Below are 16,394 nucleotides of genomic sequence, written 5' to 3'. Positions count from 1 at the left end.
ATGTGTGGAGGTCAGAGGACAACCTCAGGCATTGGTCTTCTTTCCACATTGCTGGAGGCAGAGTCTCTTATTCAACAGGCCAGGCTAGCTGGCCCATGAGCTAGTGATTCCCCTATCTCCGCCTCTTACATCACCGTAGAAGTACTGGGACAGCAGACGTGTGCTCCTGTGTCTGGCTTCACATGGGTTCTGGGGATTCAAACTCAGATCCCTGTGCTTGCGTGACACTTTACCCACAGAGCCACCTCCCCAGCCCAAGGACTCTGTTTTTGGAATGAGAAGCCTGAAATGTAGTTCTGAGTTGGGTTTACCAGCCTCCTGCACTATGATTATTTATTCAATCAACAAACATTCATTTCATAGACTAAGAGCCAGGGCTCACTCAAAGTCACAAAGACTATACCTACATCACTGTTGTGGGCTCATGGGCTCACTGTCTAAGGGAGGAGGCAGGCTTACATCTCAATAATGTGCACCGGAACCACATTACCCTCCACTACTTATATGGGATGGTATTATTCCCTACCTCCCGTATAGCTTACCTGGTTGTTCAGACCAGGTATCTTATAGGCAAAACCATATATTACTCCTGCCTCCTACTTGGCCAAGGTGAGCTTGTAAGAGGAGCTGGGAATGCTGGGAACATCATCTGCGTCAGCCAGATGGGTAGCCTGGACTAACCTCTCCTCACCACCTGTGCAGTCTGGGCAGATCACTTATGTGTGCTGGACGTCTCTCTTTAATCTATAATAGGAGCATTCATTACTTCACCCATTCACTCAGGTACTATTTAGCAGACCTCTCCTATATCCCATGTCTAAGATATTGCAGAAAACTAAGCAGGCAATAACTAAGTGAGCTATGTTGTGTGTCAGATGGGAGCCACTGCGGACAAGGATGAGGCTTGGGGCAGTGAGTAGATGGTAGAAGGAACAGCAGCTCCACATGGGGCATCAGGAAAGTCCTGGCTAGGAAGGTGACAGGAGGGTCGGGACACAGGACATGAAAGGGAGGCCAGGTGCTGTCAGCCACTAGCACAGTATACTAGGCTCTGTATACACACACACACACACACACACACACACACACACACACACACACACACACACATATATATATATATATATATATATATATATATATATATATAGAGAGAGAGAGAGAGAGAGAGACCCTGTGTGGATCTGATCCCAGCCTCTCATCTCCTGGTGTGACGTGGGGGTCAGTTCCTAGACAGTGTGACTGCATCAGAGGAGGGGTGACAGTGACTCGGAGAGTTCAGTTATTATCACACTGTTTGTCGCTGACAATTACTGCCCAGAAAATGTTCTTGCTGGTATGAATTTGCAAGGCAAGAGGACCACATCTCCTCCAGATCAGGCCTGGGGTCTGAGCCCCAGGAACACACCCATAGGAGCAACGAGAGACTGGGGAAGGGGAGGCCTCACGACTCGATGAATTTCTGACACTGGGTCACAGCAGGAATTTGGGAATTGCTCTTGATGGATCCATGAATGCCAATGAACTTCACGTCCCGGTGACCTGTCTGCTGTCAGCTCTGGTTAGTGGCTGGGTTGAAAACGGCTTTTCATGTCCAGAGGCCCGGAAGGCACGGGTAAGGAAGTGCTGTTAGATTTCTCAATTAGCCAAGTGATTGGAGGAAGCACTGATGGTTGAGCCTGCCCTCGGTGTGCCGTCCAGTGGGCTGCTTGGGGACATGGACACGAAGCGGGCTGGTGCCTGAGTAGCCCAGAGAGGCCAGAGATGTTGACTTATCAGAGGAGACAGAGGAGACTCAGCTGAGGCTCGGGATACTAGGCAGGGACACCAAGGAGATGTGCAGACTGAGTAGGAGGGAGCCTTCCTGAGTTCCCTTCTCAGGTCGGGGAAGGCATTGAGGAAGACTGGTGCTAAATTCAACCCAAGGCACCAATTAGGCTACAGTAAAACTTCTTTCTAGGAAAGACTTGATTTTCCCATAGAAACACCTGGCGGTCTTCGGTTGGGTCCCCCAGAAGTATATGGAAGTGACATGCTAAGGACGTGTTCTCTGCAGAAGGCCAAATCAGAGGGCGGGGCGCTTCAGCCTAATCCTGGGCCAAGTCAGTCACTCCTGCATCTCCAGGAAGGATGAGGCTCCCAGGTGGGAACTATTAGTCAGGCACCTGCGGCATCGGGGGTGGGGGTGAGTGGGGGGGGGTGGGGGGGGTGGGCTAACCCAGCCAAACCTTTCCAAGGGATCCTGGAGGACCTGGGTGGGGTGCCAACAGCACCTGTGTGATTAGTCTTGCGCATAATGCTAAGTGGTAATTCTAAGGGCAGCTGGAGCTGGAGTGGCATAGAGCCAGACAAGAGGCAGGATGGTGACAGCCGCCTTCCCACCTCAACTCAGATTCCTAGAGTGAGTGAACAGCAGAGAGCGCACAATCACGTCACTCACAGGCAGACTTTGTTTGGCTCTGTTTTGAAACTGACCACTATAACCTTAACAACGGTGATTAGACTGGCTTGTCATTGAGGGGATGAAATGAGTTTATGTATGTGAGGTGCACGCCTTCCTAGATACACCGTGACTCACTGTGTGCTCTGTCTCTCTCAGAACACAGTGTCCATAACAAAAACTGCAGTAAGAACGATGCCGTCGGCGGGCACTGAACACTAATGTGATTTCACGTGAGAGCATTACAAAGTAGGACATATTTCCATTCTGCAGATGAGAACACTGAGGCCCAGATAGTGACTATCTTCTCAGGTCACCTAGCTCTGCCAGGTACTTACACTGCAGTCCCTTTGACTTTGTGGCCACAGTTCCGGCTCCAGATTGTAGGGGCTGTTCTAGGCAGCGTCTTGTGTCTTGTGTTAGAGGGTGGCTGGTTCAACGGCATGGACAGGGAGAGACTGGTTCCCAAGGTTGCCTCCTCCATCAAGTGTGTGTGAGTCCCTGTTCCATTGTGACAATATAGTCCAGGATGCCAGGGACCGATGGGGGGCAGGGGAAGTTCCGGAAGGAATTTTTTGTTCCTTCTCAGTGTTGGCCAAGGAGGCTTCTGAGAGGGACCCTAGGATGGGACATAGTGAGTGGCTCGGGAGTGAGCCAGGTCCCTGGGAGGTTGATTTTCTAGGCGACACAGTGAACTCATCATACTGCAGAGCTTCAGGCAAGGTCTGGAGCAGAAGTCCAAGAACTGAGCAGGATCATATAGTGCCGGGACAGAGTCAGGGCTAGCTGAATGACAGTCCCCAAACCATCAAGTCTCAGGTGGCAGACACTTTCCATTGCTGGATGGAGTTTCTGAGGTTGTTTCTTGTCTCAGTCAAATGGGTTAAAACACAAGCAAACCCGTGCCTCTGGGCTGAATGAGGGCGTCAAATACAGGACACAGATATGTAGGTTCTGTATTAGAAAATGAAACCAGCCACCTACAGGATCACACAGGAGAGATGGGCTAGCTCAGAGATGGTATTTAGATGTCTGTGCATATGTGCATCTGTGATGTGTGCATATATCTATGCATGTGTATCTATGTACATGCACGAGGGTGGGTGTGTCAGTGTGGACTTGCGTATATGTCCGAACATGTGTACACTGAGTGGGGTGTGTGTGTGTGTGTGTGTGTGTGTGTGTGTGTGTGTGTGAAGGTTTCTGGATAGAAAATAAACTCCTCAACTTCAGGATGACAGCTGGTCTGGGCCACAGTGGCATGGGATGGCAGGTAGTTTGAGCCCACTCTGCATCTCTCCAGGGGGGAATCTGTGCTTTTCCCAAGCTGTCCTCTTTACTTGGGCTACTGCACGTCATAGGTACCACTTATTAAATATGATGAGTTGTACAGAATAACCAGAAAGGAGGCCAGGGAGAAGGCTCAATTGATAAGTCTCTTGCCATGTAAGCACAGGACCCGTGTTCTATCACCAGCACCCACGTAACAAGTTGGGTATTATGGCACACACATAATCCCAGCACTGGGGACACAGACAGGCAGACCCCTGGGGCTCACGGGCCAGCCGGTCTAGTCTGATCAGGAATCTTCAGGCCAATGAAACACTCTATCTTAAAAAACAAGGTAGAATGATCCTACATCATGACACCTGAGATTGACTTCTGGTCTTCACACACATGTGTGCACACCCATACACCTGCATCTATGCAAACACATGCCTCCACCAACACCCCCACAAAGATTAATTTGAAGGATCTTTTTAATCACAGCAATAGTAACCCCAGCTAAGACAGGCCTATGTGTGAAATGCGGTGGTTGAATAAGAATGGCCCCCATAGGCTCATATGTTTGAATACTTAGTTACCAGGGAGTGGAACTGTTTGAAAGGATTGGAAGGATTAGGAGGTGTGGACTTGGTGGAGGAATTATGTCACCGGGGATGGGCTTTGAGGTTTCAGAAGCCTGTGCCAGACCCAGTCTCTCTCCCTCTGCCTGTGGATCAGGATATAAAGCTCTCAGCTCCAGGGCTATGTCTGTCTGCACGCCACCATGCTCCCTGCTATGATAATGGACTAGCCCTCTGAAACTGTAAATGAGCCCTCAATTAAATGCTTTCTTTTATAATTGTTACCTTGGTCATGGTGTCTCCTCACAGCAATAGAACAGTGACTAAGACATGGGCCCTTACTGAGAGACCAGTGAATGAGAAGTTCTGGGCGTTGCATTGCTTGGCACTGGAATTTTTTTTTATGGCCTCTTTTTAATTGATGTGACATACATATACATATAAATACAACCTGCTCACTCTGCATAATGTTATTTTATGTATGTATTCATGGCTAAGCCAGCCTCCCTCACCAGACCCCTTCATAGCACATCCAATCTGTCTACCCAGCCAGATGCTGCACGTCCTCCAGGATCTAGCTTGTCAGTCTGCCTGATCATCCCCTCCACACACCCTCCAACCCCCCCAGATCTAGCCCAGGTTCCACATCTAGCACCCTGACCTAGTCTGGCCACTCTTGACTACACAATGGCCAACCTCTAGGCTCCACCAGGCCCCACCCTCCCTTCCCAGGTCCCACAGGCTCCTCCCACGCCACATCCATTTTGTATTGGGTAACTGTCTCAGTTACTTTTCTATTGACACAACAGAACACTGCGACCAAGGAGACTTATAAAAGAAAGTATTTAATATGGAGATCATGATTTGAGAGGGTTAGAGTCCATGACAGTCATGGTGGGGAGCATGGCGGCAGGTAGGCAGGCGTGGCCCTGGAGCAGTAGCTGAGAGCTCACATCTGACCTGCAATGATGGGGTGGGGTGGGGGTGGGGCACTAACTGGAAGTGTCCTGGGCTTTTGAAACCTCAAAGCCCATCCACAGTGACACACCTCCTCCAATAAGGCCGCGGCTCCTAAACCTTCCCAAACAGTTCCACTAACTGGGGACCAAACATTCAAATATGTGAGCCTATGGAGGTCATTCTCATTCAAACCACCACAACAACCAATTGGTGTGCTCTTCCCTGGGGAAGACTATTCCTTCCACTCCCAGCATCCCTTAGTTGCCTGTAGATCTTTGTGCAGGTTGGAGGCCTCATGAGTCACCCCTCCCCATCCACACTGGCATCCTTGCTCAGATTGTGGATTTTAACAAAGCTCCTGGAAAGGCCTCAAGTTTGGGCAGAAATCATACTCTAACATCCTCTCACTTTCAGAAAACTGACTGTGGAGCACTCTCTGAGCTTCTGAGACCCAAGCAGGGGATTCCAGCCTGGGGTTCACTCCCCATCCGTGCTTGGTAGGGGGAGGTTCTAGGTGAGGAAGAATCCTGGGATTCCTGACTGTGAGGCCCTTACAGGCCTGAACAGCACACTGTGTCCCCAGAAGCCAGAGGTGTACAGCATGCCTGGGTCTTTGGCATGCAGCAGGGGCATCGATGTACATTTTTGTGGACTCCAGTCCCCAAGCAGATGAAATGGAGCTCTGCCTCAGGCTAAGCTGGATCTTCACTATGAGATCTAGAGAAGGAATTTCTTCTCCAACATGCCAGCTAGGCACCCAGGCCCAGCTCCCAGCAGACTGCACACGCCAAATCAATTGAGTCACGGATATAATTAATTTAATGCACTTAAACGATTTTCTGTATAGTAAACATGCTGAACGAGGGCGACCCAGAATAAAGTGACTGCCTGAGAAACGTGGACGGTGAGAGCAATGGAAACGCTTCAGCGAACGCCAAGTGCTTCAATCTCTTTCCACTTGTTCCCTTCTTCCAGCTCCTCACCGACGGCTGAACTTGGCCTTCTGCAGCCTCCCTGGGCCACAAAGGCACTTTGTACTGTGCCGAAGGATACCGTATTTTCAGCAGTCCAAAGATAATTTTAATGAGACCTGTCTGCCACCCAGAGCCAGGTGCATCTTAGCATGCAGTAAAGGGACAAGTGGAAGCTAGAACCAAGGGCCAAACGGATTCTCTTTGCAGCCTTTCTTGGCTGAAGAGGACTCACGAGGCTGCAGGGACAGTGGGTGGGGTTGGTGGAGGCATGGTGGGCCTGCCTGCAGTTGGGGCTCTGCCAAGCGTTGGTGCTGGAGACCCCGAGGGAGTCATAACCCCCCTCTTAGATCAGTGTCCCTGATCACATGAGGGGGTTGGCTCTGCGGAGTTTTAAGAGCGTGTACAGGTCTGCCATTTGCTGAATTATGACTCAGACTGGTGCAGGTGTCAAGGAATTTCCCATTAGTAAGAAATTCATCTTCGGGCCCTGGAAAGCATTTTAGCCCGTCTTAGCTAATTGCTCATCAAGTAGTGATTATTTGGCTTAGATGACAGGGTACACTTTGCAGGGGTTATAAATGAGCTCCTGCGAAGCCGCGCCAGGCGTCGGGCGCCAGGCAAAGGGCTGGCCTCTGGGCTTAGAGATGCAGCCAAAGGCTTCGGCGGTGCTCCATCAGCCAGGCAGCACTGCATGTCATGAACGCATCCCACCAACAAGAAGCAAAGCGGAGGACAGGTGGAGCAGCCCTGCCCATCCTTCCTCTCCCAGGGCGAGCAGAGAAAATGTACAGGGAGGGGAGCAGACCCGAGTGTTGTGACTGGCAGGGGAGGCTGTGGGGAGAGGTTCCTCTGCTAACCCAGAAGCTCATATACTCCAGGCTAGACCTGAACTTGGTATGTAGCCAGGAATGACCTCGAACTTCTGCCACTAACCCCCTGGTGTTGTGATTACAGGTCTGTGCCACTATGTGTGACAGACGTGATGCTGAGGTTTGAACTTGAGGCTTTATTCACATTGGGTGAACACTGTACCAACTGAGCCTGACCCCCAGGCTGGGAAGCCTCTTTCTTTCAACATGTTTCAGGCTCTCCCTCTGTTGCTCAGGCTGGTCTCAAGTTCGAAATCCTCCTACCGCCACCCGCTAAGTGCTTGGGTTACAGATCCGTGCCACCGTGCCTGGATTTTAGTAAGTTTGATATGACAGGGTCTGAGTGTGTTTATGAGGTGCTCTGAGGATAAGGGCATCTCTTTAAGCACAGTGTGAGGAAAGCAGCTACAGCTTCCAGTCTGAATCTAGGCTGCGCTGTAAAAACGTACTTGGCCAACAACTGCACAGAGCCTTCACATCTGAATGTGGGAGGGGATGTCTGCATTTAGATCCTTCTACCTGTGGATTTTTTTTTTTTTTTTTTTTTTTTTTGGTTTTTCGAGACAGGGTTTTTCTGTGTAGTTTTGGTGCCTTTCCTGGAACTCACTTGGTAGCCCAGGCTGGCCTCGAACTCACAGAGATCCGCTTGCCTCTGCCTCCCGAGTGCTGGGATTAAAGGCGTGCGCCACCACCGCCCGGCCTACCTGTGGATTTTGGAAACCTTTCTTCCCTTCAGCAAACTCAGAGCCTCCCCTCCAGCGGGGGAGTGGCTGCTGAGCCACTGCATTAGAATCATCTGGAGGGTTGGTTAAGGACCTGGGGTCTAGAAACCCAGTCAGTGAATCTAACAAATGCTCGGGTGAGGCTCACCACACCCAGACTGGCTGGCCCGGGAGAGTCCTTTGCTTGTTACTCTCGAGTTGAGTCCTAACTTACCTCCCCAGCCCTGCCATCCCCCCACTCGAGGTTCTGTCTCAGACGACTGTACCCCCCCCCCCCCAACCAATCCCCACCTTCCCTCTTACTCAGCTTTCACCTGGCCAGCCAGCCTTGAGTGCCTAGTGCTTGTATACTCCTCGAGGCCAAGCTCGAATGCTGCCTCTTCTGAGACGCCTTCCCTGAATTTTCCACAAATGCCAAGGACATCCTTGTAGGCTGGTGGAGTTCTCCCCTGTGCCAAATGCTTTTAACTTTTCCATGCCAGCTTTGTTAAGGTGCCACCCCTGTATCTACACTACTGCACACACTCTCAACTCCTGCAAGACCTGCTTGCCACACCGCCAGCGGCTGACAACATCTTCCAAACCCAATGTTTAAGAAATGCATCAATCCTCTCTTCTCATTGTACAACCCCATGGTGGACCGATCTCTAATCGGTTCTGAATTCGACGACACAGGACAGCACTTAGACCACTCACTCCCCGCCCCACTTCAGGCAAAGTTCCTGTATTTGCTAGGAAGACAAGAGGCCGACAGAGTACCAAGAGACGCCCTACAATCATGTCCATCTCCAGAAGCAGTGCTGTGCAGCCACGAAGACCTAGACCCACACCAAAGTCCCAGCTTCTCCTCTGGTTGGCTGTCTACGTCAAAGCTCTGAGCTCAGGGCTGCTCATTTTACCAGGTAAAGCATAGCGTCTGCTCTCATGCGGCATAAAGACACAACAAGACCATTAAGGACAGTAGCAAGAGTTGGCATTTCTTGGATTCCAGCACCGGACATACATGATGGGGTAGGAGCTATACAATGTCCAGGGTCCAGGGATGGAGTGGAGCCCCTGGGTAAGTGTTCGGGAACTATTGAGTATTATCAGTGCTAATTTTCCAATGTGCATGCAAGGTATGTATTACCATCGGCATTTCCCCAGAGAAAAACTTGAGCTCAGATCGGATAATCCTCTCAATCAATATTAGCAGGTGCCACACGAAGGACTTTTATCGTCCTGGACTGGAGACTGGGGAGCAGGGCCCTGGGAATGCTGGGCAAGCATTCAGCCCCAGAGCCACGTCCTCAGGACTCCTTTGCTTTCAGTTTTGCAATGGTCTCACTGAGCTGGTCAGGCTGGCCTTGAACTTACTTTGTAAGGCAGGCAGGTCTTGAACTTGAGACCTTCTTGCCTCAGCCTCTCAAATAGCTGGAATTACAGGGCTGCACCTTCAGGCCCAACGCAAGGACTCATCTTTGTTAACTACTTTACAAACAGAGGCATTGTTTCCATTTTGTGAATGAAAAGCCTGAAGTTCAAGGTCACTAATAAGTAAAGACAGAGGATTTGAACTTGAATTTGGCCCACCCCACCCACAGGGTGGTAGGGTGCACCTACCCTTGCAGACGCCTATCCTTTCTTATTGGTGAGTCATGAAGGTACTTCCCCTGTGAAAGAGCCTACCCATCCCACACCTCCTTTCAGTATGCCCAGGGAGTTCCTTCAGTTACCCAGAGAAGAAAGCACACAACAGCCCCTCTTTTGGCCTTGCATGACCCCCAGGGCACTAAGAAAACAGCCCATGAGGCTTGGGAACTGACCGTGACGCCGAAGAAGTTGGTTTCGTTCATGGCGTTGAGGATGATCCTGCCCAGCGTGTGGTCTGTGTAGTTGAAGTCCTGGATCCGCTGGTGCCTGCTGCTGGCATGCAGTGTCTCCATGGCCCTCTGCAGTGTCTTGGCGATGACCCAGATGCCATCGTAGGCATACCCATGGAACTTGCTGGGCCCCACACCTGAGCGCTTGCTGTTGTATTCTCTTTCGTATTGCTGTGGAGTCTGGAAGAGCAATGGGGTGGGGGACATCAAGTTACAGCAGGGACACCAGGTACACTCCTACTCTTCAGAGTCCACTGTGTGTCCACCACAGTGCTAGGCTCGCTCTCCATCCCATCATTTAATTCCACAGTGATTTCCTAAGGTGGCAGCCATTACTGTCTCCATTTTACAGAAGTGGACCCTGACTTGCTTAGGTCACAGAGTCAGTGAGTGACAGGGCTGATCTAGCCCTGCCTGTTGGAAGACTAAACAGACCTAACCAAGACTAAACACCCTAACCATGGAAACCGCCTCCCCTCTGCCCCCCATGTTTGCAGGGCCTGGGTCTGGAGAACTCCTGGGCCCACTTACCAAGCTTAGAAAGTGAAGGTACAAGTCAACAAAACATTCAGTTAATTATTTTCAATTTCCCACCAAAATAAACACACCTTCCAAATGATCTGAAAGGCAGGGTTTCAGCTCAGCACTGGGGACTCTTCAGAGCTTCTGGCCAGACAGTGCATGAGGAAAGCCAGCCTGGCTGGGCAGTCCAGCCCCTCCAGCCCCTCCAGTCCCCCCAGGCCCCCCCCCCAGTCCCTCCATCCAGCAGTTCATGGGCTCTCTCTGTCCGTTGCCCTTAGCCTCAGGGACCTCTGAACCGCCCAAGAGATGGTCACCCCTAAGAACTGGAGCTGAGCAAGGCCACAGGTCCCTAGGCTCTGGAAATGGCTCTAGGACATGGGCAAGGAAATCAGAGCATGGGCTAGAAGATGTGTCCAACATTTTACCTTCTGATGGGATACTGCCATCTATGAAGTTCATAGTCCAGAGCCATGTGTGATTGAGGCACAAAAAATATTGGCAAACCTCTCAGTGCATTAAGCTTCTGGCTGATTCTGTGTTGGGCTGCATTCACAGCTGTCCTTGGCTGCATGCAGGCTGGATATGCTAGGGTGAGATTCTAGAAGGTTCTAGTTCTGTATTCACAGCCCTGTGGATTCTGAGCCCCGCAGGACCCTGCACGGCCCTCTAGGACCATAGGCCCCGAGGCAGACCCAAACAAGGGTAATCTGTGCCTTCTACTTGTCCCTTCAAAGCTCCACAGGGTCTGTGACTAGCTCGACACTGAACCAACCACAGGTTGTCCCCTACTCCTTGCTGAATTTTATAGAAGAATCCACTGGTGATATTAACATCTTGATTGGTTACCAAGTCCTGAAATTGTTCTTTTACTCCAGTGCCTGAGTTTGTCCTTCCATATGATGTCACCGGGTAACCTTTGACCTCAGCCTCTCCATAGACCTTTCTCAAATTCTTTCCGACCTCTTCAGCAGGAAACGTTATCACAGCCATCTGGGAAAACCCTTTGGGGGACCAAACCACACAGAAACCACGGATTCCTTGTCAGTTTACACTCAGAAGGTCCCTTAGAGACGCCCTTGCCTCCCCCCGCCCCCAAGTACAGCCTGAGGGGCCGAGAGTTGCAGAGGTTGGTACACGTGTGTGAGGATGTGTGTGAAATTGGATGGGCCCCCATCCTGTTGCTTCTCACTGGCCATGAGGTTATTGTTCATTGGAAGCTGGCACAACTCTCCCTGGCCAGTAGGCAGGGAAGGTGGATCTGCACAATCAAAGGTCAAGGGGTCTTACATGCGTGGAGCCCCCCACGCCAAGAAGTAGGCTCTCTGGTAGAGTCAGCCAGACGGGTGTCCAGAACCACAGGTGCCTCCAGAAGTGGCCCTGCAGGATTTCTGTCTGTTCAAGTGGAGCATGTCCAGCATGAGCCCATGGTCCTCCCTCTAGTCTCAGGCTCTTGAGGAAGCCCGGAATGTCTCTACCTGTCACTCATCTTCAGCCATCAGTTCCCTATTTCTCTCCCCAAACCCAAGCAGAACTGATTTCGGCTCCTGGGCCACCAGGCCTTTGGGCCAGCTTAGCTTCTGCATCCACACCCCACACAGGGAATCACCTCACATCCCTGTGTGCCCTGCCCTCTGTCCAGGCACGGCTACAAAGTGCCAGCACCTTCTCTGGCCAAGTTCCCTCCTCCTGGGGAGCTATCCAGTGTGAGGTGCTCTCTCTTCTAGCCTTCCAGGTGCCTAGATGATGGAGTTTCCTTGTGCCCCAGGGGTTTTGCACTGGTTGTGTCCATCAGAAAATCCCCCAAATGGGAGTGCTGCACAGCCATAGCGTCATGTCACGGGAACAGCCCTCCTGAGCCGGGGTCTTTGGTCTTTCTAGCACTTACTACTCCTGTGTGGTCTGTTGTTTGGCCTCTGTTTTGGCGTGCTAGCACTGTATAAGGACATAGGCCAAGACATAGGGTGCTTCAGTCACTGAGTGGTCCCCAGAATCACATGATACACACATGGGACTCAGATGTGCTGTCTGCTAAATGCAGGGACATGCCATGTACACACCACAGGCTAAATACAGGGACACACCCATGTACACACCACAGGGCTAAATGCAGGGACACACCTGTGCACACACCACAGGCTAAATGCAGGGACATGCCATGTACACACCACAGGCTAAATACAGGGACACACACATGTACACACCACAGGGCTAAATGCAGGAACACACCTGTGCACACACCACAGGCTAAATGCAGGGACATACCTGTGCACACACCACAGGCTAAATGCAGGGACACACACATGTACACACCACAGGCTAAATGCAGGGACACACCTGTGCACACACCATGGGGATAAATGATGCTTCCTGATACTGAAATGCGCCATGCCCCTGTGCATGAAGGCACCTGTTTCCCAGCATCCTCAATAATAGGTGTTTTAATGAGAAAACATTGTCAGTTTGCCAAGAAAAAGTATTATATTCTCTTAATTTGCATTTTTCTTTCTAGGAGAATGAGCTCCTTTCAAATATTGACAAAAGTTGTTTTTACTTCTGAGGTAAATTTCTTCTTTACACCACATTGCTACTGTGATGGCCTGATCTTTCAGTCAATTGTTTTAAATCATCTTGCTGTTTTCCCAGTTTTTTATTGCTTGGTTCTGTGTGTGTGTGTGTGTGCGCGCGCGCGTGTGTGCACGCGTGCGTGTGCATGTGTATGTGTGTGTGTGTGTGTGTGTGTGCACATGTGCATGCACACTCACCTGTACCGCGGGAATGTTTGCTGAGTATTGATCTTCAGGCAGGCATTCTACCACAGCGACACCCGCACCGCTCCATCCCGCCACCCTCTCAGGTCTTGGGTTTGCAAGCTTCCTATCTCATCCTCCCAAGTAGTTGGGACTACAGGCCTGGACTATCATACACCTATTATTTTAATTTTTCAGTGTGATTTGGGTCTACATGATGGTTAGTGTTAATTGTCAGCATGACAAAATCTAGAATCACCTGACAAATGGGCCTCTGGGCAGGCCTGAGGGGGTGTGGGAGGAGCATCCATCTTAGCTGGGGTGGGAGCACTCCGTGGACTGTATAACATGGAGAGGGCAAGCTGAGCGTGTGTCCATCGCTCTCTTCTCCTGACTGCAGTGTGATGTGGCGGCTGCTTCAGGCTCCTGCTGCTGTGACTCCCCACTGTGATGGACTGTGACCTGGGACTGTGGGCCAAGATAAACCCTTTCCTCTAAGTGGCTTTCGTCAGGCTATTTTGTCGCAGTAACTGGAAGAGAAACTAAGATTCTCTATTCTGATTGTTAATTTAGCTCTTGGATATTTTTAAAGTATGTAAAAGCTGCCTAGATGTGCATTCCTCTATTATTATTATTATTATTATTATTATTATTATTATTATTATCACCATCATCACCATCACTATTTTGTTTCTTGAGGCAGGGTTTCTCTGTGTAGCCCTGGCTATCCTGGAACTCGAAAGCATAAGAGGAATGAGACCCTCTGACTCCTGTCTTTCTGACTTTCCTCCCTACATGTGTTCTCTGATGCACACGAAGGCACTGGAAGGTGGGGTGCCTGGGCCAGCTTCCTATGACTATAACATGATATCTGAGCTCATAACCTTCAGGAAAGAAATGTTCCTTTTGCTTCAGTTTGGAAGTTTCAGCTGGTGATTGGCAGGCCCCACTTTTGTTTTGTGGTGAGGTAGCTCATCAGGTGGAGAGGGACCGTGGTCAACAAAGTCACTAACCTCATGAACCAGGGAGCAAGGAGGAAGAGGATAGGACCTGTGTCCTACAATTCCCTTCCAGGGCAGGTCTCCAGGGACCTAACGATTTCCTACTAGGCCCCAAAGGTTCTATGACTTACTGATAGTACCCTCCTGGGGACAAAGCCTTTAACACGTGGTCTTTGGGGACATGTGTCTAGACCATGGCAGTATCCATCTAGAATTCCATTTAGTCTATCCAATGGGTCAGTCAGATATGTTTAGACAGCACCCTAAGCTGTCTGGGATCCTCTAAAAGTCAGAGGCTGTTAGAGTTCGGATAGAAAATGTCCCCATTCATTCACGGACTTTGACACTCGGTCCCCGGATGGCAGCTCTGTTTGGGGAGGCTGTGGAAACTGTGGGAGGTGGGGCTTCTCTGGAGGAAGTGAATGGGTAGGAGGTGGGCTTTGTGGGTTACAGCTTTGCCCACTTCTAGTCCAAGTCTCTGTGTTTCCTGGTTGGCAGCCAAAATGTGAACAAGCAAGACCACAGGCCCCCACCACCACAGCCGCAAGCCCCCTGGCTGCAATGCCTCCCCACCATGATGGACTGTCTCCCCTCAAACTGTCAGACAGAATAGATCTCCCTCCTTCAGCTGCTTCTTGTCAGGTATGTGGTCACAGCAATCAACAGTGACCACTGCAGGGTGGGTGGAGGCCTGAGGTGAACAGGCCCAGGATGGCCTCCACAGGAGGTCACTGCCTGCATAGTTTAACTTTCTTGATGTAGTGTGTGTGTGTGTGTGTGTGTGTGTGTGTGTGTATGTATTTATGCTTGTGTGTCTGTGCACCTGTGTGTAAGGACCATAAAAGGACTGAGATCATATAATTTATTTGATTTGGCCTTGGGACCAACACAAGCCTCTATCTCTACTTTTTACATGAGTCACTTACAAATCTCGATTTTTTTTCTACTTTACTTTTCTACTTTTGTTGTTGTTCTAGGTGATGAGGAGCAGGAGCATGGTCTTGGGGACAAAGGATCGGGCTGTCCAAAGTGTTTCTGTGAGCAGAGGCTTGGGATAGGACTGGATGTATGTCTTGCTGGTTTCTTACTATGTCACATCCCAGGCCATTTACCATTCCTCCCAAGTGATGCCAAGCCGTCTCGAGGACAAGTTCTCATGATTGCCAGAGACAAGGAATAGCCGCCCTAAAGCTGGTCCCTACTGTTAAGCTGCCAAGGAGTCCTAGCTTGTTCTTCTAGAGGTTACGTTTACCACAAGGTGCCAGAAGTTTCTGAGAAATAACTTTTCATAGATGGTTCCCCTTAATCACAAGCTGGATTTCAGTGTTTTGAGAGGCAGTTTTTAGGGCTTGGAATATATTTTCCCTCTGAAAATGTGTTATAAAGAGTGGTTGAGCTCCCAGGCTAGCCTGCAGGGGCTTGCAAAGCTAACAGGAGGCTCAATGCTGTGAGTTTGTGATTCCAGCACAACCATGCTGGCATGGCTAATACAGATCGTCTGCTTGACAGGATGTAGGCTCACCCGCGTTTATAGGGGAGTTTCTAAATTGGGTTAACCGGGGTGGGAAGTGGGCGGCACCATGCCATGGGCTGGGGTCCTGGATTGAGTAAAAAGGAGGAAGTGAGCTGAGCGCCAGTGTTCATCTCTGTCTGCTTCCTGGCTGCAGATGCAAAGTGAACGGTTGCCTTAAATTCCTGTTACCATGACCACCCTGCTGGGACGGACCGACCCGGAACTGTGAGCCACAGAAGCCGTCCTCTCCCTTCCTTCCTTCCTCAAGTTGGTGTTGTCCCGGATTGCTTCCTGGGCGAGTCAGGCCTTGCTGACAGAAGAGACGGGACAAGGACGTCCCCTCTTTCATGCTCCGCTACCTGTCTCCCCTGGGAGACGTTTGGTTCACAGGGCTTCACTGGCGTACTTCCTACACTGGCTCCTACACTCCAGTGAAGCTGGTCCCTGGGGTGGCTTGTTAAATGTGAATTCCACGGCTGCCTGTGTTTCCATGTCAGTGAGAGAGGCCAGTCAGATGTGTGCAGTTTTTAAAAATCTCAGCTTTGAAACATGCACAAACTATGGAGGCCCCCCTACAACTGTTATTAGGACTTCACAACAGAAAGTTCCCGGTATTTTCTGAGTCTCTTCCTAGCTGAGGTGGTTCCGGGTTCAAAGGTGGCATCCATCTCCCTGTAACTCTCCTTCAGCAAGCTACACGACCTCGCAGAGCCACTGGAAACATGTCTGTTCCTTCTCACACCTGCAGCTCCTCACAGAGCAAAGGACAAGGGCATTCCTTCCTCCAGTGCTGTTCTCCTGCCAAGCTAAATAGTTTCCGTTTGGACTTCTGGGGCTGTGATGAAAAACTCCTGTCAGACCAAAGAGCCCGCGGAAGAGCCCACACAAAGAACAGAGAACAACATGCAGTACAAGAACAGCTTCTTAAAACAAAGAA

General features: G+C 50.4%; 1 protein-coding gene across 1 annotated transcript in view; it reads right to left on the bottom strand.

Annotated features, from left to right (window-relative positions):
• The window catches only part of Gabbr2 (gamma-aminobutyric acid type B receptor subunit 2), a 356,326-nt gene that overhangs the window by 126,333 nt on the left and 213,599 nt on the right, over positions 1 to 16,394 (bottom strand). Inside the window, 1 exon segment of the mRNA XM_052718497.1 lies at positions 9,618 to 9,854. Coding sequence (XP_052574457.1) covers positions 9,618 to 9,854 — 237 coding nt within the window.

The sequence above is a fragment of the Peromyscus californicus genome, unplaced genomic scaffold (genome assembly GCF_007827085.1).
Source record: "Peromyscus californicus insignis strain IS unplaced genomic scaffold, ASM782708v3 Scaffold_5__1_contigs__length_169319896, whole genome shotgun sequence".
Taxonomy (NCBI): domain Eukaryota; kingdom Metazoa; phylum Chordata; class Mammalia; order Rodentia; family Cricetidae; genus Peromyscus; species Peromyscus californicus.
Note: the sequence above shows the minus strand (reverse complement) of the source record. Positions and strands in the feature narration are given on the sequence as shown.